Consider the following 24,508-nt stretch of genomic DNA (forward strand, 5'->3'; position numbering starts at 1 on the left):
GCTTTATTGACCAAGGGTTTTCTCTGTAAGTCTGACATGTAAAATAAATTTACAGGATTTGTCTCCATTACCAGAGTAATGGCTGATTTCTGTTGTTCTGTTGTGTGCACTACCAAAAGCAGATGCTGGAGTAACCCTATCCAGTTTTATAAATACAGTATACATTGAAGGTATTTACCAAATGCTCAGGGTGAGTTATTTTGCCTTGAATGTAGTACAGTGATCATGAATTTGATGATACAAGAGTAAAAACAAAAGACAGAGAGAATGGAAGGACCATGAGGTAATCTGAACCATATGCTGAGGAACCTGCTGAGGTACTTTCTTTTGTTGAGTGATGACTTTGAAGTACAGGTATGGTTCCTGGCTTTAACTCTGTTTAAAGAACTCTGCTTAAAATTTTCACAAGTTTGCAGCTTACCCTATATTTATATGTAGAATTGCATCTGTAAAGAACATGGGGAGTCTGTGCTCCAGCTCTGAAGGAAAATCAACTGTATCCATGTAGAAAAAATTTCTGCATTGTTTTATGAATTTCTAAAGCTTATACCAGCTATGTTCTAAGTCCTGTGGTCTTGTAAAGCTCCACTTCAGCCATGATTAAGCCTTCAGCCATGCTTTGTTTAGGTAGAACAGGACATATTTTTAAATGCCAGGTTCAGCCAGCTGACAGGTGTTCACAAGTCTGTTCTGAAATGTCTCATGACAGGGACATGACCATCTCTTGAAATGTATCCCTTCCAGTGTCCATTTGGTCTTAAAAGTAGCTATTAAAAACATACATATAAAACCATTCTGTGTGGCTAAAAATAAGGCATATTTTTGCTCTTCCTTGAGCTCTGTCCTGTTTATAAGTCTTCATGTATTTGAAGGGTTAAAATGTCTCCTTCAGCCTTTTCTCTTCCAGACTAAGCAATCTTTACTACTCCATCCTTTTTCTTATAGGTTCCCTGTGATAAATCACTTGAATGTGATCAATCTCTTTTATGTCTTGATGGTCTCTACTGGCCCCTTTCCAGTCTGTTAGTCTCTTTTAGAAGGGTGTTGGAGCTGGACACAGCACTCCACCTGATGCCTTACTTTGCTGCTGAACGACATGGAGTAGTTAAGTTCTTTGTCTTCTATCCTATGATTCTCCAAACCTCTCATTCCATATGGGATACTCCTAAAGCATTTCTGAGTGACATTTGTATTCCTTTAGTGCCACATTATGGAGTGTGCAGCTGCATTCTGCTGGGACTCCTTTTGCCGCAGTGAAGTTGCACAGCTGATGATTTGACCTTTTAAATTTAGGCATTCAGTTTCTTCTTTCTCAGCACACACCTCTTCAGTCAGCCTCAGTGAATGAAGTCTTACTGACTCAAATTTATTTCTCCAATTTACCAAATGTATTAATGCAGAGAAATTCGTCAGACATAAGGCTCATGCCTTGTGTCAGAAGGTGACCCTTATAAGAGTCATTAGTGTCAAACAAAATACTCATCTTTGGCTAGCTGAGATATATGTGTATCCTGGGGTATTGTTTGCACCCTTTCACTTTTCTAATCAAATATGCTTTTGAAAGATTGGCTCATCTTAGTAAATCCTCAGTGACATATTTGTGTTGGGTGTGTGCCCATCAAACAGCTTAAAGACATCCAGGAAATAGCAAGCAGCATGGCGTGTTTATAGGGCAAGATATGAGTCTGCAGTGAATCATATTTGTGCTTAATTTTACAACTGTTCAGCTGGCTGAATCTGGCATTTAAAAATATGTCCTCTTCTACCTAGACAAAGCCTGGCTGAAGGCTTAATCATGACTGAAGTGGAGCTTTACAATAACACAGGACTTAGAACATAGTTGGTATAAGCTTTAGAAATACATAAAATGAGGCAAAAACATATTTAAACAAAGTTTCAGGGGAAAAAATACCCTAAAAATATTAGCCAGTGACATGTTCTTAACAATATAGTTCATGAGGATAAAGATCCTGAGCTTTGAAGTAAAATTTAACCTTGAGAAGCAACTTGTTGCCCTGTGTACATCTACATAGCTGCGTTGGATGTGGTGGAACCACATTAATTTATACTGAAGAGCTGAAGAGCTGGTCCAGCATTTCACGGCCTTTGCGGTGCCTACATGTTTCCTTTTAAAATAAATATTTACAATTTCTCATAAATTTATTGTTGAGTGCCAGAAAAACAGCCATGAAAACAAGGGTTCACTATTAAATCATGGGAAAGCAAAGAGCAGTGGAGACTTCCCCAAATGTTTCTACCACATCTGTAGAAGCCCCTTCTCCTTGGCTGGGCACTTTCAGCCTCCCTGGGCCCTTTCATTTGTGGCTTCTCTGCTGAACCTTTTGCTTGTTCCTCATCCATCACCAAATATTCCTGAAGAATCTGTGACTGGCAGCAGAGAACTGAAAGGAAGAAGACCCCACCATAAATTGTAGTACGTGTCTGTCATTTGGTTTTGATACAAATGGGGAAAATTTCCTGACTGCAATTCTCAGACCACTGATTTTCATAGTGCCTATTTCATGCAACCTGCAGGAGAGATGTGTCAGAGCAAGGCTGCTAACTGTACATATTGGCCACTTCAGCTAAGTATATAGTCTAATGAAAGATTCCATAACAGCTTCCTGCCTGGAATTCATGAATGCTTTTGAATAAGTCTGTTATGAGAAGTCTTGGAGGATTAAATTGTACAAATAGTCAGAAGGAAATGGAGAAGAATGAAAAAGAATGGTATTTGTGTAGTATAAAATGGAGAGTGCAATTTGTTTTGAATGGCACAGTCAACTTGGTTTCATTATTTTTATGATCATCTAACTGGTATGTGGTCAGTAGAGGTCCCTCCAGCCTTTCTTAGGCATTCATGTCGACAGCATTTTGAATTTTACAGTAGCTAAACAAAAACAATAAGTAATTCAAATGTCTTAGTTGGTTATGGCGAGACAATGAGAAAAGGGGCTGCCTGTGCTCCAGTTTTATTTCCCCTCACCTCATCAGAAATGCTGAGTCTTGGCTAAGTGAGCTAGCCAACAGCAGAACTGTTGTTCCATGAGCTGGAGCTCTGTGTGAATGGAGGCAGCTTGACAGAAAGGTGGAAGTTGCATTTGTGACATATCCCTGGGCTTTGGTTAGGGTTTTCAGAGATAGAACACATTTCTGTGAATGCGAGGAACTGCTGTTGAAGTTACACAGTTTACAGCACTGGGATTGAAGAAGTAGATGTGATGGAAGGGAAGAAAAATGTAATGGAGTAAAGATAGTTTTTCTCTTGTGTTACAGTGGATTTAATCACTGTTAAAGGGAAAATCAGTGGGCAGAAGTTGAAGGAAACAATTCTGCTCAGTTAGAAAGGGTCCTGAGCAGCCTGGCGTAGTGGAAGGTGCTCCTGCCCACGGCAGGCAGATGATCTTTAAGGTCTCTTCCAGCTATGGTTCCAGCTATGATTCTAAGATTTCATCCTCAGCAAAGCAAAAATGTTCCCTATTCAGGCTTTTCTCAGGTTATAGAGAATTTCCCTATCTGGCAATCTCTGCTTTAAAAATTAATTTCTGTTGGGTTTTTGTGATCCAGAATAGAAGAGAGAAATGAAAGCTTCAGCCATCCTGTAGGTGGAGGCCATGTGCACCCCTGGATGGTAGGTCAGCCGGTGTCTTCCTGCCAGCTGCAATTCTCCCAGTCTTACAATGGAAATTGAAATGGAAATTTCTGTGGGCCACAAGAGCTGTGCTTATTTTGAGGAGGGACTGAGTGCCAGGTCGCTCTTGTTCGGAATGTTCTGCTCTACCTGCTTGTGGTTTGGGTTTATGGAAAGATTGGGATTTTTATAGTTGGTTCCTGGCAGGAATGCAGACATTTCCATACCTACAGGGTTTGATAAATGATCATTGGAGAAGAGAACAACTCAGCTAAAAAGTTTCTGTAGGACTTTATGTATAGTGCTTTAAAGGAGAATCTTCTGGTGGGTGGATGGGAGGGGTCAAGATTTGCCATTTAATCTTCTAGATGGGAAATTATGAAACTGCCACAGTGGTTTCTGCAGTTCTGACTCTGTTCTGTCACAGAGCAGAGCTGCTTTTATTTCCTAAATTAGAATCTGGTTGTGGATATGCTTTCATATGTGTTATCTAATCTACAGGCTGGACTAAAAGATATTTCTCTTCATAAGAACTTTTCCCATAGTTGTGAAATAAAAAATAAAAGTTTGTTCATTCAAAAATCAGTAAAAATGCTGTTCAGTTCTTGACCCTCCTAAGGGGAGTTACTATGAGAACATCCTTTGTCTGTGTGTTGCCTTTCATGCTTATAATGATGGATTTTGAAAGTTTTCAGCAAATCAAAGTCCACTTACTTAGAGTGAACATGAGAAATGATGGAAAATTGCATATATTTTCTCCTGACCTTATTATAGCATAAGCTCTCAAAGACTTCTGTGGAAGAATTAAATCATAAGCCTTCAGATTCTTTTTTTTCTTCTTCACACACGGGTGGGTTTGCAGATGCAGTTCAGTCTTTGCAGGAGCTGCTGAAATCAGATTTACCCATGCTACAGGGTGTATTGGCATTGGAAATGGACCACCAACATCTTTTTTAACAGGAACACTAGGAACAAAATAGATTTCAGGCCAAGATTTGGCTTTGAAAAGAGGAAAGTGATCATTATTATTGTAAACTGTAGCTCGAGTTTGAAAACATTTCTTTTATAGTCAGTTTTAGTTAATGCAGGTTGCTGAAGAAAGAAAATACCTCCCTCACAAAGGAACACATGGGAAATAATAAGCTTATTAACTGAATGCATGAAACCTGCTCTGCTTTTCATGAAAGAAGGGTCTATGCTATGCTGAATAAAACTTTCCCCTTTGCATGCTGATGTGTGCTCCGCGAATTGATGTTGCTGCTTCATTAGGAAACCCAGCATTTGAAGCTGCATTCTGGCAGCAGAACTCCTTTTGCTTACCAAACTTGGCCAGAGGAGTAAAAGAGCCAGCACTTGTTTGTAAAGAAGAAACAGAGAGTCTGAAAACCTGAAGTTTTCTTAAGTTGGAGCAATTGTTCGTGTGTTTTAGGGTGAGCCTTTAATTTCTTGTGGTAACTGTGCGTGGTGCCGTGGTGCAATGTAATAAATCTCTTGAGGATGTTCAGATTCTAGTTTCACTGTATTTGACCCAAGTACAAATGAAAATCCACTGCAGCTGTGTAAGAAAGTACCTTCTTTCCTTTCCCAAAATGTTGCTGCTTAACTGTGAACTTTGTGAATATTTTTTATTCATTTGAGGTGCATACATTCAGTATTCACAGAATTCACTTTGTGGAAAATGTTAAGTAGACACTCTGAAAATTACATTACTGTTGCAATGTATTCTATTTTTTTAGTGTTACAGTCATAGTATTGTCCTAATTCTGGTTTCTCTGACATGTCTGTAAATGGAGTTGCACTGTGCTCCTCCTACGCCACTGGCAACGGAAGCAAAATTCACTTCCAGACAGGAGGGTGTATGTGGGGGCGTTGGGACAAAGAGAGCATTGTGTTTATAAACAAGTAAACTGGGAAAAACATATTTCAGTCAGTGACCAAACATAAATAAATAAATAAATAAATAAATAAATAAATAAATAAATAAGTAAATTCCCTGAAAACATTTAAATAAAAAAAAGGAGAAATTGAAAAGTTCTGGAATTTGCTGGGAAGTAAATTTTGAGCAATGCTTTGGGATTTGTAAACAAGCCATTTCACTTGATCCAAGCCAAGCATCTTTTCCCAGAAGTCTGTGAACTGCAGCATTCTTCTGTGCTAGGATGTAGTTGAGGTCCCAAATCAAGCAACCCCTTCCATTCAGTTCCAGAGGAAAGTTGTGGAGCTGGTCAGAGCCCTGTTTCGATGTGGGGGCTTCTGCTGCTGTGCATGACCTAACGACCAGCTCAGTGTCTGAGACAGGGTCAGACTTCTGAGCAGGTTATGGACCTGGCTCTCAGGTCTCTCTTGTCTCAGGTGAGTGACTTTGTGTAGGCTCTCAGTGCTGGGGAATGCAGGCTGGCTTTGTCCATCCCATACACATGTTTCCTGTATTGTTCTCAAACTCCTGTGAAGCACCTGTGTTTGAGAAGGCAGATTTCTTTCCTAAAAAAATCTGCTCAGTTGTCTTCATGCTCAGACCACGAGCTGAGTTTTTGTGCCTGCATATGTTGTCCTAACAGGGTGTACAGCCAGCTCTTCTACTTTATAGATACAGCCCTTACTGCTAATTTTTATTTTGTCACCCTTCTATTGCCCCAGTCCTGTTTTTCTGAGCAAGTGAAGGCTTCCCTGCCCATATTGATCAGTACATTGGGTCCATCCTGGGACCTGGTTGTAAATCCGTCCTAGGCATGTTCATGAATTGCAGACAGCTGTGGTGATTTCTGGGCATGGCTGTTCTTTGTGCTGAGATTTGTTTAGCATGATGAGGCCAGAAGACATGTGGATTAGGAACTTAGTGTTGAAAGTACTGTCAATCTCCAGTTCCTGTAGCAATATCTCAATATTGAGATGGGCTATTACTGTTTTAAAAATAATCTATACAAATGAACTGTACAATATGCACAATTGGGATTTTCATGAAGCTTTCACTTCGTTGCTGGATGTCTTCTGTGGAAGGCAGGCTGAGACAAAGGCTTGCTTGTTCTGAGTATGCAAAAGGAGCCTGGTGCGGTGTGGGGATGGGAAGTGGACTGTGATGAGCAGGAGGACTACAGGAAATGAAAACAAAAACAAATCATCAGTGTATGGTAAGAGGCATGAAGGAAAGAGCAGTGGTGCAGCTTCTGAAAGCAGAGTGAGGAACTTTGCTGGCAGCTTGTGAAGAGGTTGTCACCTTCCTTCCTCTCTGTGTCTGTGTCAGGGCACCGTGTCAGGTCACACTAGAGGTCACTGGGACTCCTCCCACAGTGGTGGAATCCCTGGAAGAGCTCAAAGAAAGGTCTAGGTGTGGTGCTTAGGGATGTTGTTGAGTGGTGGGCTTGGCAGTCCGGTGTTAATGGTTGGACTCCATCTTGGTTGTCTTTTCCAACCTTAATGATTCTCTGATTCCTGTGCCATTATCTTTTTGGTCCTCCTTAACACATAGGGTTGAATTCAGCAGGCTTGAGCAGAGCAGCAAGAGGCCAGATGGTAACACTGTTTGAGATATTAGGTGGCTTGATTTTCCTTCTGTGTTAAACAGGAGCAATACCCTGGAAGCCAGCAGATGGCACAAGTTTAAAAGCAGTGTGATTCCTGTCTGTGTCTGTAACCCAGTTCCTGATTCCTTCCAGCTCCATGTGGGTACTTGGCCATAGGAAAAGGACTAGGAAAACCAGCCAGTATAATAGTTAGTTACTGGTTAAGAGTCCTGGAAATCTTCTCACTTCAGTAATAGTTTTAAAAGTATCATTAGTTCCTGCTATTCCACTTTGTCCATTACCATGTGAAATGGCTGAGTTTATTATTAAGTAGTCTCTAATACTCTTAGAAACTTGATTCTGTGCTAAGTCAAGAAGATGTATGTGACTTAAATCTTCAGTAGATCTGGTTTGGATCAGAGGAGGAGGGTTAACAGAGCTGTATCTTCACTGGGCAACTGAAAGTGAAGTAAAACAGTCCCTGTGTGGCTGCAGCAGCTCGTGATTTACAGGGCTGGATTCACAGGGCTGCTCCTGCTGCCGAGAACGCACGCTCTCCACTGCTGTTGATTTTTGAATTAAAAAAATGCAGCTCTGTACACAGTTTACTTTCGTGCTGGAGGGCAGGGAAATATAGGTAAGAGCCGTTAATCCCCAGCAGGCTGCTGGGCAGGCGAACAGACACAGATGACAAAATTTAATTGGAAACATGAGCAGTTTAACAGAAAACATATTTGTGATAATTGAGAGAGTAACATCTTCAAAAGGGAAACTCTGCAAAGAGGAACTGATTCAGAGAAGTGGCCACTGGTAGGTGAGTGTGATTTTTCAAGCTCTCTTTAGGCTCAGAACTAATTTCTTAATAAGAACAAATAACATTAGGAGGAATTAACTAAATAACATATTAAATTATAGATTTGTTTTCTTTGTGGGGGAGGGCTGTACAGTTACTGCCACAAGTTTCTCTTACAGCTGTATTAGGCTATGTGGTAGTACTTAATTTAGGTTCTTTACAAAAGGGTACAGTTGGTTTTATTTTTGTACGTGGAGTTTTCTTCTTTGCATTGTGAAGATATTACCACCCCAATAACTGAAAGGACTTTAGTTTTACTTTTTTCCTTACTCCTGCATTTTTTAATGTTTGAGGTTTTTCTAAGAATCAAACTTGGACAGCAAGTATTTTGCCAAAAGCAGAGGGAACCCTTAGTTACAAAATAGTGCTGTCTTTTTGCTAATGAAACAGTATTGTGGGCTTAATAAGGGAGAGCACATTGCAGAACACATTTTGGTTTGAGTTGAAAGAGGTCCTTTTTCTTCCTTCTTTTTCTTGAAACAGCAAGTAAATGCAAATTATAAGTAGGAGCTCATTTTTGCTCTGCTGGGTAGGAAAAGGAAACTGGCTTTTATTTTCTCTGAGTTTCACTGATATTGAAAATACTAATGTCTCTTTTTAATGTTGTCAATGTGAAATTCTTGATGTTTCATTACAGAAAGTATCTCATAGTAACTCTAATACCAGGTACTACTGTGTTGATTTATTGGGTTTTTTTCTCTGTTTTTTTTTTCTAGAGCCTGCAGACAGCACGGCCTCCCAGCCCACAGGAATGAATGAAAATGTCTCATCCTCAGTTCAAAGCTGCGGCAGTGCTGCTCCTTGCAATAACTCCTCAGCCATCCCTCAGCCCAGCTCTGCTATTAAACCTTGGCGCAGCAAGTCCCTCAGTGCCAAGCACACAGCAACGTCTTCCATGCTATCTGTGAAGCAGCCAGCAGTGGAGCCTCCAAAGCAGCCATCGGAAATCACCAAAACAGCTCCCAACGGTCAGAAATCCATGCTGGAAAAACTAAAACTCTTCAACAGCAAAGGGGGTTCCAAAGCAGGAGTCTCTGGGACAACGCCAGAGTGTCCGGGCTCTCGGGACAACAGCTGTGAAAAGCTGGAGGCGCTTCTCAGCTTTGAGGAGAGCGAAGAAATCGATGCCACCAACCAGAATGTGAACAACCCAGGATCGATGTCCAACAGCCCAAAAATTGCACTCAAGGGAATTGCACAAAGGACTTTCAGCCGTGCGCTGACTAATAAGAAAAGTTCTCCAAAGGGTAATGAGAAGGAGAAAGAGAAACAAAAAGAGAAAGAAAAGGATAAAAGTAAAGACATTACAAAGAGAACATCCATCACTGAGAAGCTGGAGCTGAAGGAGGAACCTAAAGAAGAACAGACAGCGCAGACCACAACAACAGAGATGCCAAAAAAGTCCTCCAAAATTGCAAGCTTTATCCCTAAAGGAGGGAAGCTGAACAGTGCCAAGAAGGAGGCCTCTGCCCCTTCACACAGCGGAATACCAAAACCAGGAATGAAGAACACCACAGGGAAATCCTCAAGTGCCCCCGTTCCTGCCAAGGAAGGCGAGAGGAGCCGTGGTGGGAAAGCCAGCATGGGGCTCTCGCATCAGAAGTCCCAGCTGGACGGCCGTCATTCCAGCTCCTCCTCCAGCCTGGCTTCCTCTGAGGGGAAGGGCGTCGGGGGCCTGCAGAGCAGCAGCAGCAGCCAGGCCGTGAGCGGGCCCGCGGTGACCACGCACAGCACTGGCAGCAACACCGTGAGCGTGCAGCTACCTCATCCCCAGCAGCAGTACAGCCACCCCAACACCGCCACCGTCGCACCCTTCATGTACAGGTACGGGACACACCCCAGGGGCTGGGGGAGCGGGGGGCCCAGAAGGATCATTCTGGACACTTCCAGGGGGGCGAAGCAGCAAGGTAAATGCTACAAGGCTCTTGCTTCAAGAGTGTAGGTAATTTATGCATTTTCACAAAAACTGGTGGTGAAGACTGTATGAGAAGTTATGATAGACAGGAGGGGGAATAATGGTTGTGTCCAACGTTACTAGCAGGAAAGATGGCAATCTGAACACCTCCTTGACCAGGTGCTGCTCTTCTGAAGGGTACAAGAACATGTATCAGGTTTGTTTTGTGCACCATGGCTTTGAAAGTTGTAACAATGCCAAGGTGCTCTCGGGATCTTTGTTGTGGCTGACAGTGGTGGAGCTGCCTCACTATAAGCAGGAATTGGAAATTGAACAAAAAAAAATTAAAATAAAAATACTGTCATTTAAGTAAGGCCAGACAAGAAGTCTGTGCTGCTGTATGTGTTAACCCTGAGACAAGGAAAGAGCAGCCAAAGGCAGTCACAGCTAAGCTCTGTCTAGTCAGTTTTCTATTTGAAGTACCTTCTTTGTGACAGTGGCGGTAGAGGATACATAAGGGAAGTATCCCAGGGATAGCAGGGAAGTAACAAGAGGGAAATCAGTAGCAGGCATTCTTAAGGACACAGTATGACTGGGACACAAGTTTCTCAGTCAGAGGATGGGATTTTTGGTTTGGACAGCCGTCTCATGGGGGTTTCATGACACTGCTTAGCTCTTTCATAGGAAGAGGACGCAGGTGTTTGCTCTGTCTTAATCTTCTTGCTGCTTCTGATCTGAAAGAGCTTTCTCACCTCCTTCCCTTCCTTAAGATGTGTCATTTCTAGGCTAAGGTCTCCTAGCCTCTTTTGTTTTCACTTGTAGAAATTCTGTTCATGATCTTTGGTAATTTTTGTTGCCCTGTACCATGGTTTTTTCAGCTCTACTGTACACATTTCTGCCTTGGATCTCTTGGCTGATGTAGCATAAAAAATGGTCAGTCACATTTTTTGAATAAGAGTGAATGTCAGTGGAATGAACCTGAAGGAGAGGGATGCCAAAGGCCTGTGTAGGAATGCAGAATAGGAAGAGCAACTCTTGAGTCTTCTGACTCCTTTGAGAATTCTCCTTGTGTGTATAGAATTAAATGCCAGGGGACCTGGGAAGCAGAAATTTTTGGAGATGTGTTGTTAAGTTTATCACCATCGTGTCCCCTCATTGTTGGTATTGATCTTAGTCTGAACACAGATTCCATTATCTAATGTGCAAAAGCAGATGCAGTCCATACATTTTCTATAATCTAAACATACTGATAAACACTGCATAGTCTTTTTTTGACCTTTTACAAAAACCAGGAATGAAACCACTTGGAAAACTGAAAAAGTGATTACTTTTCAGCACTGGAGGAAAAAAGGCGAAACTCTGTAATCATGTTAGCTTTAAAAGGAAAGAGAAAAGCCAGATTATTTTGATTTGCAAGGCAAACATAACACATTATATTTACTATCCAGGCATTATTTCAGTCTGCAAAATGCACTTGTTAATGCATTGCAGTAGAAAGCTCAGGTGTTTTCTGACATCAGTTAGGTTACTTTAATCTGTACTTTTCATCTGCCTGTAGACTTTTTGTTTGGGTTTGATGCTGTTTTAAAAGCAAAAGACATAAAAAAAATTGTCCTGCATTTTGTATAGGGTTGTCACTGGCAGAAAGGGAGCTTCAGACAAAGTTTATTAGAGAAGCTCTCCCATTGAGTCAAGAGGTGTAGAAAGGACTCCCTTGCTTTCTAACCTCCTTCTCAGAGAGGAGTTCTTGATGGAGCTGGAGCCAGGCTTAGCACCAGACTTTGCCAACTTTGTTCATGTCTGAAGGATTGTATAGATTTAATTGAACTTCATGTAACTCATCTGTCCTGTAGGATTAAGGATGGCAAACCAGATATATTTATATGAAAATAAATTATTAATTTTGATAATGATTAGACTAATAGCTCTCAATCAGAGTTATTTACTACACAGTACAGGCAGCCATGATTACTAGTATAGTATAATTCACTATTATTGAAACAATATCAAAGGAATTATGTTGTAGTTATATTAAAAACACTTATTCAGTAGAGATTGATGTTATTCACCCATACCAATGATTGTGGGTATATCTCTTTTGCTCATCCTGCAGGATGTCTCCACTCAAGGAGGACTCTGCACATACTCAAAGGAGGGGTGTGTTAGAAAACCTTGTCATTAAAGAGTGGGATTGGGCTTTTATAGTGCAAAGTGACCATCAGTCATGTGTGTCCTGGCCAGCTGTGTCAGCCCAGCACCTCCAGTTATCAGTGGTGTCATTGTTGTTTCCTTTATCAGGCGCTTTACCAGGTCTGCCACATCTTCACCTCCCTGTGGGGAGGTTGGACTCTGGGCTTGATGAGTCAGGCTGGTTTCAGTGTTACTCAGCACCAAAAGCAGCAAGAGGCCCCCTCTCCTTCTGCCTCAGACAACTCTGTAAACAGGGCATCGTTCCAGTTGTTTTACCCCCACTTCAGGCAGAGCATCCGGCTATAAGAGTCAGGTGAAATTAGAAGCATTGCAATAGTAATTCCCCACTGTGTCTTTACTTTTCTACAGCAGCACTTACCCTTGGGGCGGGAGCTGCCTGTTGGTGTGGCTCTATGAGCAAAACACAGCACAATTAGTAAAGTGAAGTGAGTCACAGTATCTTACTCAAATCTGACAGTAGATCCTTACATCACCTTTCATTGCCTGACAGCCATAATATCAGAAAATAAATTGGAGTTTGATGTTGGTTTTGCCCTGTCATTTCTCTTAAAATGGAAGTGATGTTGAAGAGAACCTAGCAGGAGTGTAACATTACGTCACATGCTCCCTGCTTTATCTTCATGCAATACAGACTTTATTGGAGAGGATCAGATTAGCCACAACAATTGATGTTATTGATAATTAAGATACATCTGGAAATCCAAGTGTTTTAAGACCCCATCTGATGAGCTGTGAAGCCTGTCTTGGACTATGAATTTTTTATTTTTTACAGCTGAGTGCGTGTTTGCATTTCTAGGACATAATTCAACATGGGACTAATGAATTATGTAAAACCAGTCTGCTGGTGTGTTCTGGAGAGTGGGACAGAGTGGCTGATGGCAGGTGCACTCGTCTTGTTGTTAAACTTGAGCTACTTTGGATGGAGAGTGGCTGCACATCCCTGTTTTGTTTTGTTTTCCAGATCTCAGACAGACAATGAAGGGAACGTAACAGCCGAGGCCAGCACAGGAGGAGTCAGCATGGATTCTGCTCTTTATGTCAAAACTGCCCAGTCTGCCCTTGAGGACCTCTCAGGTAGGTCTTGCAGTACGACCCATTACTGGCTGTGGTCTGGTTTAATAAGAATGGGCTAGACCAAGTTGATTTTATTCCTACTGTTTTCATTCTTAATAACTCTATTTCTTTCAGCTCTTCAGCAGTGAACTGGGTGTCAATAATTTGAACTCTAGATGCTTCAGCACAAGTGTGCTCCCCAAATTTCTTGAAATCACCAGGAATTCTGCCTGCTTAATGAGATGTGCAGCATTTTTTAGGATTAAACTACTATAAGGATCCTAATATTTCTTAAGTATTTCATAAGCATTGTTTAGATTTAAAAACTTCATTTTGGAGCTTACAGAACAGACTGTGTTCATTTTCTTGATGTTTTGGTTTGGAGGAATCTTACTATCACTCACATGAATCTGATCAATTTGAGAAACAGCCTTTGCAGCAAAAGGGCACCAAAATCCAACTACACTCTGTCGTGTCCTGTATACAGAAGCTGAAATTGGTTGTGGCTAGAATATGAGCAGTCTAAATTAGAAAGCACCTGGTATATATATCTAGAATTCCTGCTGCTGTAAAAAGTATATGCTAGTTAAAAAAATAAATTAAGCTTACCAATATAAAACAGTGATTTTCAGCAACCATATTTGGTCAGAATATACTAGATTCTACTAATATGATCTAAAATGTGTTTTTAAGGTCATGGTTTGATCGCCTCCTGTCCCCATTTCAGCAATATCTATGACTTTGCTTACTGTGTGCTATTGCAGGATATCTCATCCGTAGAATCTCTCAGTTTTTTTTCATCTACTTAGTCTTGGTGTCCCCCAGTTTAATGTGGGGTTTGAAACCAAATGCCCTCCTTGGAAAAGTGATGTGGCTAAAAGTTTCACAAGGAGATTCATTTCATACTGCATTGCATATTCTCTCAATACTACCTGTGTGCTGATGGCAAAGGTCAGAGGCAGAGTCACTGGTGAGGAAAAGGGCTGCAGGAATGCCTAAGTGAACGTATCTGTGTGTGCAATTTATACATAAGTGAATTAAGTACTTAAAAGGCAGATAAAAGGCACAAGGGATAAAATCCTTGAGAACAATTTTGGGTTCATATTTAAATATGAGAGTTGCAAGTAAGAAACACAGTGTCCAGCTGCTTAAACTTTTTCAGCATTACCTCTTAATCATCATATTGGCTGGGCTGGATGTATTTCAGCCTGCACTGAAAAGTGTTTCTAGATCACAAAAAGTCTTCAGTCTTTAATGACAGATGTTACGTAACTATTACTCAACTAGAATATGTACATCTTGGGATTCAGAGGTGGAAGACAGCTGAAAAACTCAAACAAGGGAGATGCAAACTGTAGTTGTGCACAGCCAGACAGACAGCAGCATCCATGGAGGGGCCTTGGGGGGAAACAGAACTAAACAAAATAGTCCCTCAGCCCAAACGAATTAGAAGAAATAAGGCACAGATATCTTCTCTCCCTGCATAGCAGCTATTGATGCTGTTAATTTAAAATGACATATAAAACAAAAGAGAGCATAGGTAGGGAAGAATGGAAGCGGAATTGCTTAAGGATGCTGCCTGCTCATGAGGAGATAAATGATTTCAGAATTAAGCTCTAAGGGCCAACTATCCAATATCTGTCTTTAAAGTATACTTTCAATTTAAGCAGTGGAATGTCATTGAAGTGAAAATTCGGTATCAATGTAGGCATAAGAGTGATCTCAGTAGAAATTGCTTTAGTTTGTCTCCTGTGTGTTTTCCTAAGAAGTTACCTACAATTTGCCTTCACATCTGTGAGAGAAATGATCTGTAAAAGAGCACTGTGACATTTGTTAAGCTAAAGGCCTATAAATATTTTATGTTTTTTACTAAAAAAATTTGTAGATTCACGAATATAGAAAATGTTTTCTGTCCCAGAGACCCACTGGCTAAAGTAATCAGTCTTGTTAGGTGGATGTTTTCAATCCAGCCAGACCATAATTGTTTGACCCTCTGGCTTAAGTGAATTGTAACTCAGGAGATGATTTCCCAGAGAGTACAGACTGATTAAAAGAAAAATGCTCACATGGGCACTGAGCATTTTGGTCAGTAGTTTGTAGCACTGCTGCTTTGTAGGCAACAGTGTGTGAGTGGGATTTTCTGTGCCACCAATCTGGCATGTTTTAGAAACATGAAATTTAAAGCAGAGAATGTAGAAAGTTGCAACAACAGCTTTTTCTATATGGTTCTTCACACTTCTGATGTGTGTAATGTATAGATATCCATCTAAACGAGCAATTTTGTGGGTGCCCAGCATCCTGGCAGCTCAAAAATGCATCATTTGTACAGAGAAGGCTGATACAAAATGTGAAAAGTTTTACATTTGCTGTGATATTTTCTTTAGTCATGAGTTGTAAACCCTTTAGAATGAAAGAATTTCTTTCTGTGCCCAACAGAAGCTTTGTGACAATTTTTCTGAGGTTTACTGTTTCAGCTTTCAGCTTGCAAAGGATAGGCTGGCACTACTAGAAATTCACATCTCTTTAGCCTCTTAGAGGATTTAACCCTATAAAGCTCAGCTGAGGTAGCAACAAAAGCATTTCTGAATTGACAGCTGAGAGCACATAAATAAATTATGCTGAAGCACTAATTAAATTATTAATTTGATAAAATGAAATTATGCTAAAACAGTAGAAAGACTTTATTTTTTGTGTACTCTACTTTCAAGGAGCAGGACATGAATGTGTTTTAGAACAAAGTATTTAAAGAACAGGATTTCTAAATGCCATGAAAACTAAGTCATCCCCCAATTTTGTGTCATGTAGCACATTTTAGGAACAGCGACTGTGTTATGTTGACAAGCAAGACCTTTTGTTATTTTACCTGAACATCACTTAGCATGGAGCAGCCACCCAGTCAGCACAGTTTAGTTTATGGAAAGCTGTTATTATAGGACAGAGAAGATCTAGTGAAAACACAGCATTGGAGAAATTGCCTGTGTCAGGTTAATGTTAATTGTGTCAATATATGAGACAGAAAGGGTGGTGTTGATGGGGTGTATATTCTAATGAGGTTGAAAGTTAACCAGAATTTAAACTGAGTCGGCAACATCTCAAAGGCAGCCTGTGCAATGAGGGTAACCCTGCAGAGCTCATTTCAGTCAGGATGTGATGATGGCAGGTGCCTGCCGAGGGGAATGGAATCTCAGTCCTAACCAGCTTAAAAAGTCAGTAAAAAGTGCATTTGAGTCAGGCATAGGCAGCAGCTCAGTTCTGTGCTGTTCCCTGCTCGGTCCTTACTCATGGCTTCCTTTCCCTGCAGGAGAGGACCCAGAGACACGGCGGCTGCGAACTGTGAAGAACATCGCTGACCTTCGGCAGAACCTGGAGGAAACCATGTCCAGTTTGCGGGGAACCCAGGTCACCCACAGGTAAGGGCACTTCTGGGTTCATAACAAAACGCAAACCACCCTCTACAACTTCCTGAAGGGTGCCTGTAGTCAGGTGGGGGTCGGTCTCTTTCACCAGGCAGCATCTGACAGAACAGGAGGACACAGTCTCAAGCTGCATCTAGGGAAATACAGGTTGGATATTAGGAAAAAGTTTTTTACAGAAAAGGTGATAAAGTACTGGAATGGCCTGCCTGGGGCCAAATCCCTGGATGTGTTTGAAAAGAGTAAGGATGTGGCACTTGATGTCATGGTTTAGTTGAGGTGTTAGAGCATGGGTTGGACTCGGTGATCTTGGAGATCTCTTCCCACCCAGTCATTCTGTGAGTTCTGCTTCTGCTTTACATCTCTTACACCTGGGCTGCAACCTTAGAAAAATTACTAACACTGACAGTGAGAGATACTGATCTTGTGGTTTTTGTTTTTAATGCACAGGATTTAAATAATGTTTGCTGGTTATTGAGATGTATGAAGAGGAATTGATGGGATGGGATGGGATGGGGTGTGGATTGACTCAAAGGTCAAGAATAATAATTTCTTATTAAATGTGTGAGGTGATGTTTGAATATAAGTTACAGTTTAAAATGTTTCTTCTTACTGTTGAGTAACTTCAATGCATTACACCTCTCTCCCCCTATGTGTAATATTTTAAGTGAGAGGTGAACTGTGCTTGACCCATATTATCAAGTGCATAACTTAAATTCCTGACCAAACTTTGGACAAACAAGTTCTTCTAATATTGTTAGTCATCCCCTGAATGTAACTGCTTTTTTTTTTTGTAAAGCAGCATTTGGAAATCTTCAGCAATATTTAAAATATGCTGTAAATAAACAAAGATTGCTATTACATTTAAACATTATGTGAGTTAGATCTTCGCAGTGTTTAACAGGATGTTTTGGAGAATAAGCTGTTTGGCCCCTAATGAGGTCGGGGTCCTGCTGAACACTTGGTGCCTTATGTACCCCAGCCCTACATGAGTTTATTGGGGGAACGCTTTGTGTTTTGCCTTTGTATCTAAAACTGAAGCAGAGCTTGCAAAGATGAATCCCAAAGCTGTTTTTCTTTGAAAATTTCAATTAATGTGACAGCTCTTCATGGTTTAATTACTATAACCAGAGAATACAGAGGTTTTTGCTTATATGTAACATTGGGAATGGTACAATGCTGTTTATTTTTACTAATACCCACAATAAATTTTAAAAAGTAGCACTTAGTTGAGCAGGAAAGGAAAAGAGGAGCTCATGTGGGTAAGAGAAGTTGCAGCTATGGATTAGCCTCAAATAAATTGACTGCAATTCAGCTATGAGTATTTAGGGTGTAGTCTTGCAATCTGTACACATCATCTAAAAACTCGTGGTGTAGTCCCATTCTTAGGGTTTCATATATAAATATTGCCAGTATTTTTTAAAATATACATGACTCATGGATATATAAGTAATTTAATGTTTTTTCTGATTTTGGTTTGAACATCTTCAAAGCAGTTCATAGTTCATTATTGATTTGTTAATATGCAAAATATATTCTGAAGAAAAAAAAATTGGGCTTTCTTCTTACCTTTTTCATTTACTTCTTTTCATCTTGGAGAAGTAGCTTCCCTTTCGTGCTGGGCACATCTCCAGAGTTAAAATTATCATGAATGCAGACAATAAAAGGAAATCTATCAGAAAAATAGAACTTCAGCAGGTTTTCCTTTAATCAGCTTATTATCCCACTTCCTTGCCTAGACTGGCAAAACCATAGTGTAATGGAGTTATGTGTGCTTGAAGATGAGAAAGTTACACTTCCATACTGTGGATAATCCCTTAAAAAGTCCTGCTTAAGTCTTCTTAAGTATGTAGAGCACCCGGTGGCTTGGCTACAAGAGTCTCTTTAGGAACATGGGGGAAGGACCTGAAAAATGAAAAGAAAGGATCTCCCCAAGTGCTGCAGTAGTCAGTTGTTAGTGCTGTTGTGTATAGTCAGTAACTTGGTGAGCGTTCGGGGTCTTGGAAGCACCTGAATTCTCACACAGCGTTCTCTGTAAGAGCCACATTTGATCCAGTGTGTCTGATGCCTTGGGGTGGCTACCTGGAACAAAGGCTAGACAAGATTAATGGAATAAAGTGGGTATTTATTAAAGGCATTCAAACAGGCACCTCTTGGGCAGTCAGAAACCTTCCAGAGGCTACACCCAAGATGGACAATGGCCATGAGTTTTTCAGATAGTTATAAGTTTGGTCCATTTACATATTGGCAGTTAATTCTCCAATTACAGTTTCAGGTAATGATGTCATATACCCCCAGTTTGCTCCCCCTCAATTCACTTTTGTTTATACTTTTCGGCCCAAGGCAGTGAGGTGTCTTTGAATCTCAGGTCTAGAGGGATCGTTTTGTCTGACCAAAATGTGAAGACAGTCAACTATCACTCTATATGGAGTTTAGAGTTACACACTAAAGCAGTACAGGAATTGAAGCATATAAAAGCTAAAACCCTAAGGGATTTTATCCACATCTCTCCCTTCAAGCACATTGGAGACCACATTTGACACCAACGTCACCACCGAGATCAGCGGCCGCAGCATCCTCAGCCTGACAGGGCGGCCGACGCCGCTGTCGTGGCGGCTGGGCCAGTCCAGCCCGCGGCTGCAGGCCGGCGACGCGCCGTCCACGGGCAACGGCTACCCACCACGGGGCAACGCCAGCCGCTTCGTCAGCGCCGAGCCGGGCACCGCGCGCTACCTGTACTCGGCGCCGCTGCGGCGGCAGCTGGCCACGCGCGGCAGCAGCGTCTGCCACGTGGACATCGCTGACAAGGCCGGTGATGACATTGACCTCGAGGGCATCGCCATGGACGCCACTGGTTACATGAGTGACGGCGATGTGCTGGGCAAGAACATCAGGGCCGACGACATCACCAGCGGGTGAGTTAACGCCTCGCTTCGTGTTCCGTTTATAGCCCTGTATTTCTGTGATTTTTTCGAGAAATAAATGCCAACACCAAATATGTTCTACTCATTTTAATAGGTCTTTGGAGAGACAGCTCGTTATCACAGAGGGATTTAAACAAAATTCAAGTTTTTAAGTGCGCCTTAAGAAAGTATCCCTAGACGTGAAGATATTCTGGCATGTGATTAAACGTTTTCCAGAGTCGACTCACACTGGTTGCAACATTCATTCATGCCCACAAGATGGAGGGAGTGAGGCATGTTTTGTACTTAGCTGAACTTTTTTGCTGCCTCAACTTTGACAGGCTAGTTTGCTGGAAGGAAATGAGTTTGCTTCTCTGTGTTAGGTAAAATAGTAGTATGTGCTAGAAAAGGTTTAAAGAATAAGTCAGTGTGCAGAAATATGAAGTGATAGACAATTATTGACAAGGTTTTACATCAGCATTTTTTCTCTGCCTTGAGTGGAAAAAGCATTTGTTCTTTGCTCCAAAGTCAGTTTTCAATTAGTCTACTTTCAGTTCCTACTATAAAAGTAATTTTTTTCTTAGCTCAAGTACATTAGCATTGGATTGATGTTAAAAATGATCTTTGAGATTCAAATGGTTTGGTGTTTTGTTTGTTTTTTCTTGTTTGGTTTGGTGGGATTTTTTTGTTTGTTTGTTTTTTTTTTTTTCCTGTGGCTTTGGTTTTTGGTTTTTTTTTGTTTATTTGTTGGTTTGGTTTGAGGTTTTTTTGGTAGCAGTCCTGTGTGACCATCTTGCATCTTTTGCTGTTTTGTAATTTTTTTTATTAGTGACATTTCTAGTGGTGTTGGCTTTTTTGAAAGACATAATGTCTCTTACTGGAATACAGCTCTTGCTTTGTCATTAACTTAACCAGTTCAGTTACACCATCTGGAAGCCTCCATTAATTCTGCCCGTTACGAATATTTGGATATTTTCACACTTTTTGAGAAGTCAGACACCTTCTTTATATGCTTTCATGAGGGAAGCATATAGTAAAGTAGCTGATGCAGAAATCAGTGTGAAGTTCTGTTTCACATAAAACACCAGTAGCTATTGCTGCATTAATAATGCATCAAATCACTAAAGCACCTTGTGTTTTCCTCATATACATCAACTTACATCTGGATTTTGTAATGTTTCTTTTAGGAACAGTTACTTCTTTTCCTCTGGACTATGAATTCTATTTAAATTTGGTTTTTTAAATTTGCTGTAGTTTTGGTCTGGAAGTGAGGAAAGTAAACTGTATGTAGCATTGTGGTTTCCATAAAACACCTTGAGTGGTAGCTGAGAATTACCCCTGGCAGAACTGTGTCAGCTCAGTCTTCTGTTGCTCAGAGAGAAGCCCCAGTCTTTGCAGACCTTTACTTAGTGTATAAAATTCAGATTCCAGGTTGAGGTAAAGGAAAGAATAGAAAAGAATAGAAAGAATTCAAATTTATGAATTATTTAGCCAGAGAAATCTGTACCTTCACTCATCTCTGTGTATGATTTCCTTTTCTGTGTCTGGTCATCCTGCAGGGTAAAAATTGTGAGTCTCCATAGTCTGAAAGCAAAAGAGTGGTGTTTAGATTCTGGGCAAGAAAAAGGTTTTGCCAGTTGGTACCTCTGTCACCAAAGCAGTGAGTTGTATACCCAGAATTATTAACATAGCAGAAGAGTCATATAATCCACCCTACCTCACTCCTGGCCTTGAGTGCTGGGGTATCTTTAACTGATATCAAGTCTGATTCTTTTTTCCCCACTGGTTTTTAAAGGAGTGAGATACTTTTCACTTTTTACTCATGTAGTAGGCACCTACTGAGAAATGATATCTCAATTTAAGGTCCTTAGGGCAAGAAGTGTGTACAAGTAAGTATTTCTTTCCCACATCTTTTGTCTTTAGCTACAGAGGTCTGTTTAGCTAAATAGTGTGAGTTGATTTGTCGATTCATATAGCAGTGTTGGAGTAATTGACTAATTTCCAAGGACAGAATTGCTATTGTAGGTAAATCCATTGTTGGAAAGATGCAGCTCCATTTCCAGGTTGTGGGCAGGGTTTGGAGATGGGCAGTTTGGGGTTCCTCTGCTTGCTGCACTTGTGGGCATTTGGAGGGAGCGTTGCTACAAGCAGCCCCACAAGCCTGGGGTTGCAGTCTATAGAGGGTAATCATGTGAGTGGATTCCTTGAGAAGGAAATATTGCAGTACTAAATTGCAATAACAGCATTCCAATATTAATGGAGAAGGATAAAAAAAAATAAGGTTGTTACCTTTGGTGACCCCTAATGACACTGGGTTACTATCTCCAGTGTGAATAGATGTTTGGTAGCCTTTTCTGTAAGTTATGTTCCCCAATTCAAATAGTAAGAAAAAATAGGATATCATTGTGTTTTTGTGGGAGAGGAATAATTACTTAGAAATCAGAGAGGTTGCATGTAAAGAAAGCATCCGTGTGACTTGCTGCAGAACACGATCAGTGGTAGGGCAAACAGGCTCAACATTTCCAGAAGCCGAACTACATTCTGTGCAGAGCAGCACAAGAGGATATTTAGAGCATGAATAGCTCTTTATTAGCTGGTATGTGTTTCACTTTGTCATTTTTCAGAATTGCTACAATCCTGGACTCTGAAAACCTTGGATCTGTGTTTTCGTTGGCAAACTGATAGGGAAGGAAGCCAAAATATTTGTTACAGCCAAAATAAATCCAATAGCCAAGAAAAACTAGTTTAGCCCTGTGATCCTGGTGCTTTCTCTGAAATGTACTGGGTCATGGGAAGCTTCGTTTGGCCTCCCTTAATGAGTCTGCTTAAGCATAGCTCTGGCAGACACCAAGGTTGCTTTCTTAGGGTTAAGGAAGAGAATATTTGCCAAAGGGACAGAGAACAGCTCTTAAACTAAGCAAGTCTCCAGGGGGTGGATCAAAGGTAAGAAGTTGCCTTTTTGCAGGGTCTAAAACATAACCCAGTGATGAAGCAACAGGAGCAGGATTTGTGTGAGCTGGGCAGTGAGCCCCCAGCCCCACTCCTTGTGGTGGCTGGCTGAGCTGAAGGCTCAGAGCCTCATTGGAAGGTGGCACCTCAGAGCCCAGCATTGCCTCCCCTCTCTACCCCAGAGATTGTCCCAGGTGGGGATGTTGATTCTCATGGATTTTTTGCATTTGTTCAGAAGGTTTTTTCCACTTCAGTCTCCCTCTGGCTACTAACATACATATTCCTATCTTTTTTTTGGTCTCCTTAGCCCCAGTTTTCTCTAATGAGATGTAGAGTTAACTTCCTTTATATTTCTTATTGGAATGCAGCAACAGGGCTGTTGGTCCAAAAAAGAAAAAACCTTTTATAATTATTTTCTTTTAATTTGATTAATCCTCTGTCCCTGTTTTCATTACCTTAAGTGTGCAGCTTTCTGTGCAGAATTAACAGCATGGATATACTGATTAGTGCTGGTCACAAGTTTTCTCAGGAAATGGCTTTGGGTCTGCAAACACACCTTTGTCAAAATCATTTTTTGCAGAAGCATGGCTATTCCAGCTGTGTTCTAACAATGGTCAGGGCCAGTTGGTGCTAAAATTCTCCTTGCAGCCACCTCCTGTGGGTGCAGTGGTTATTCTTGGGGGGATATATTTTACTATTTTATTAATCTCCCCATATCTGATGATTTGGTGGTGATGTATTCCCATTCCACATCTCTGTTTCTATAACCTCTTAATGTGTTTGCATGCACAATCATCATAGGGTTATGATTGTTTCTTGTTTATTCTAACCTTTATGCTCCCTGGAGATTGTTTTACAAGCACTGGAAACAGTTGAATTTGGAACATGCATGATGGATACTGAAAGGGAGAAGAGTCCACTTTGGGCTGGGGACTCAGACTTTGCCCCTGCTTCTGCTTAGGTCTCAAACTCTCAAACCCAGAAGCACTGTCCCTTTCGCGGACCACAACCATCATTGAAGTAGAGTTCTGAAGTAGGCTTGCATTTAGGAGTTACATTTGTTGGGAGGCAAAAAAGTGCTGAAGTTGAGGACTGATTTCACTGAATTTTGAAGTGTAGTTGGTATTTGTAGGAATCATAACTGTTCCATGGTTTTGTCATATTTAAAAGTCAGACAGTGACTCATTTTCTTTAGATGTCACGGTCACAGGTGATATAACAGATCTCCCCTAGGGATGAGCTTTCACAGGAGGAGGAGGACTCTGCAGTTTGCTGCTAATGAGAATTTGTTGTTGGTAACAGCAAGTGAGAGAAACCCTTTCCTTCTAAGGTGTCTGCAGTAGGAGTGGTTCCTGCTCCAGGTAACTTGTGGCTGGCTGGTAATCAGGGGTGCTTGATCTCATCTTGGTCTGAGTGAGAATTTGGGTGCCCTGTGCATTGGTTCAATGTTCTGTCTCTAGGCTTTTCTGACCTATTTCCTTCCATAGTTATTGCCACTTTATTTTTTCTGTTACAGTGTGTTAGTCATTTACTGGACACTGCTCTTTAAATGATGTAGTTTTAGTGGTAAGCTTTCATCTAAATGCAGTGGATAGGTGAAACTGCATTCCTTTTATGGCTCTAACACTTCAACATGACTAAGACTCATTAGGAGGTTTATGTTATTTTTCTTCTGTGTTTGAGCAGAGTATTTATTTGAACTACCTTTCATCTTGCTAGGGCTGACTGTTTCTACACTGTGATCTTTTCAACATTGCAGAATAGTATCTATATATGGTAAATGGGTAATTAACACAAATAATGAAGGGATCGGGCAAGCAAACTCAAAAAGTTTGACTTTCGTGAAAAGAAATAAGGAAACATTAACTTCTGACTTTTTAGTAAACAAGGTTGCAACTGAGCTTGGATTTAAAGTCAGAGATGACTTGGTGCTGTAAAAATGAAAAGAAAAAATTATGGCAGATGTTTAAATAAAGATAGTTCTTATTCCAAGAACTGTACTTGCAGTTCTTTGCAGGAGACATGAGTATGATATTGCACAAGCATATTCAGTATTATTAATTTTGCATATTAAGTATTCTTAAATATTGCACTCACTTCA

At 40.8% G+C, this 24,508-nt stretch overlaps 1 protein-coding gene across 6 annotated transcripts in view; it reads left to right on the forward strand.

The window, feature by feature from the left end:
• NAV2 (neuron navigator 2) overlaps nucleotides 1-24,508 on the forward strand; it is a 206,466-nt gene that overhangs the window by 91,487 nt on the left and 90,471 nt on the right. For all 6 annotated transcript variants that reach the window (XM_041399202.1, XM_041399198.1, XM_041399197.1 and 3 more), the window contains 4 exons: nucleotides 8,701-9,808; nucleotides 13,051-13,163; nucleotides 16,444-16,552; nucleotides 19,075-19,470. In XM_041399202.1, the coding sequence (XP_041255136.1) occupies nucleotides 8,701-9,808; nucleotides 13,051-13,163; nucleotides 16,444-16,552; nucleotides 19,075-19,470 (1,726 nt within the window). The remainder of the gene's footprint in view (nucleotides 1-8,700; nucleotides 9,809-13,050; nucleotides 13,164-16,443; nucleotides 16,553-19,074; nucleotides 19,471-24,508) is intronic.

Source organism: Onychostruthus taczanowskii, unplaced genomic scaffold (assembly GCF_017590055.1).
Source record: "Onychostruthus taczanowskii isolate IOZ18803 unplaced genomic scaffold, ASM1759005v1 scaffold159, whole genome shotgun sequence".
Lineage (NCBI taxonomy): Eukaryota > Metazoa > Chordata > Aves > Passeriformes > Passeridae > Onychostruthus > Onychostruthus taczanowskii.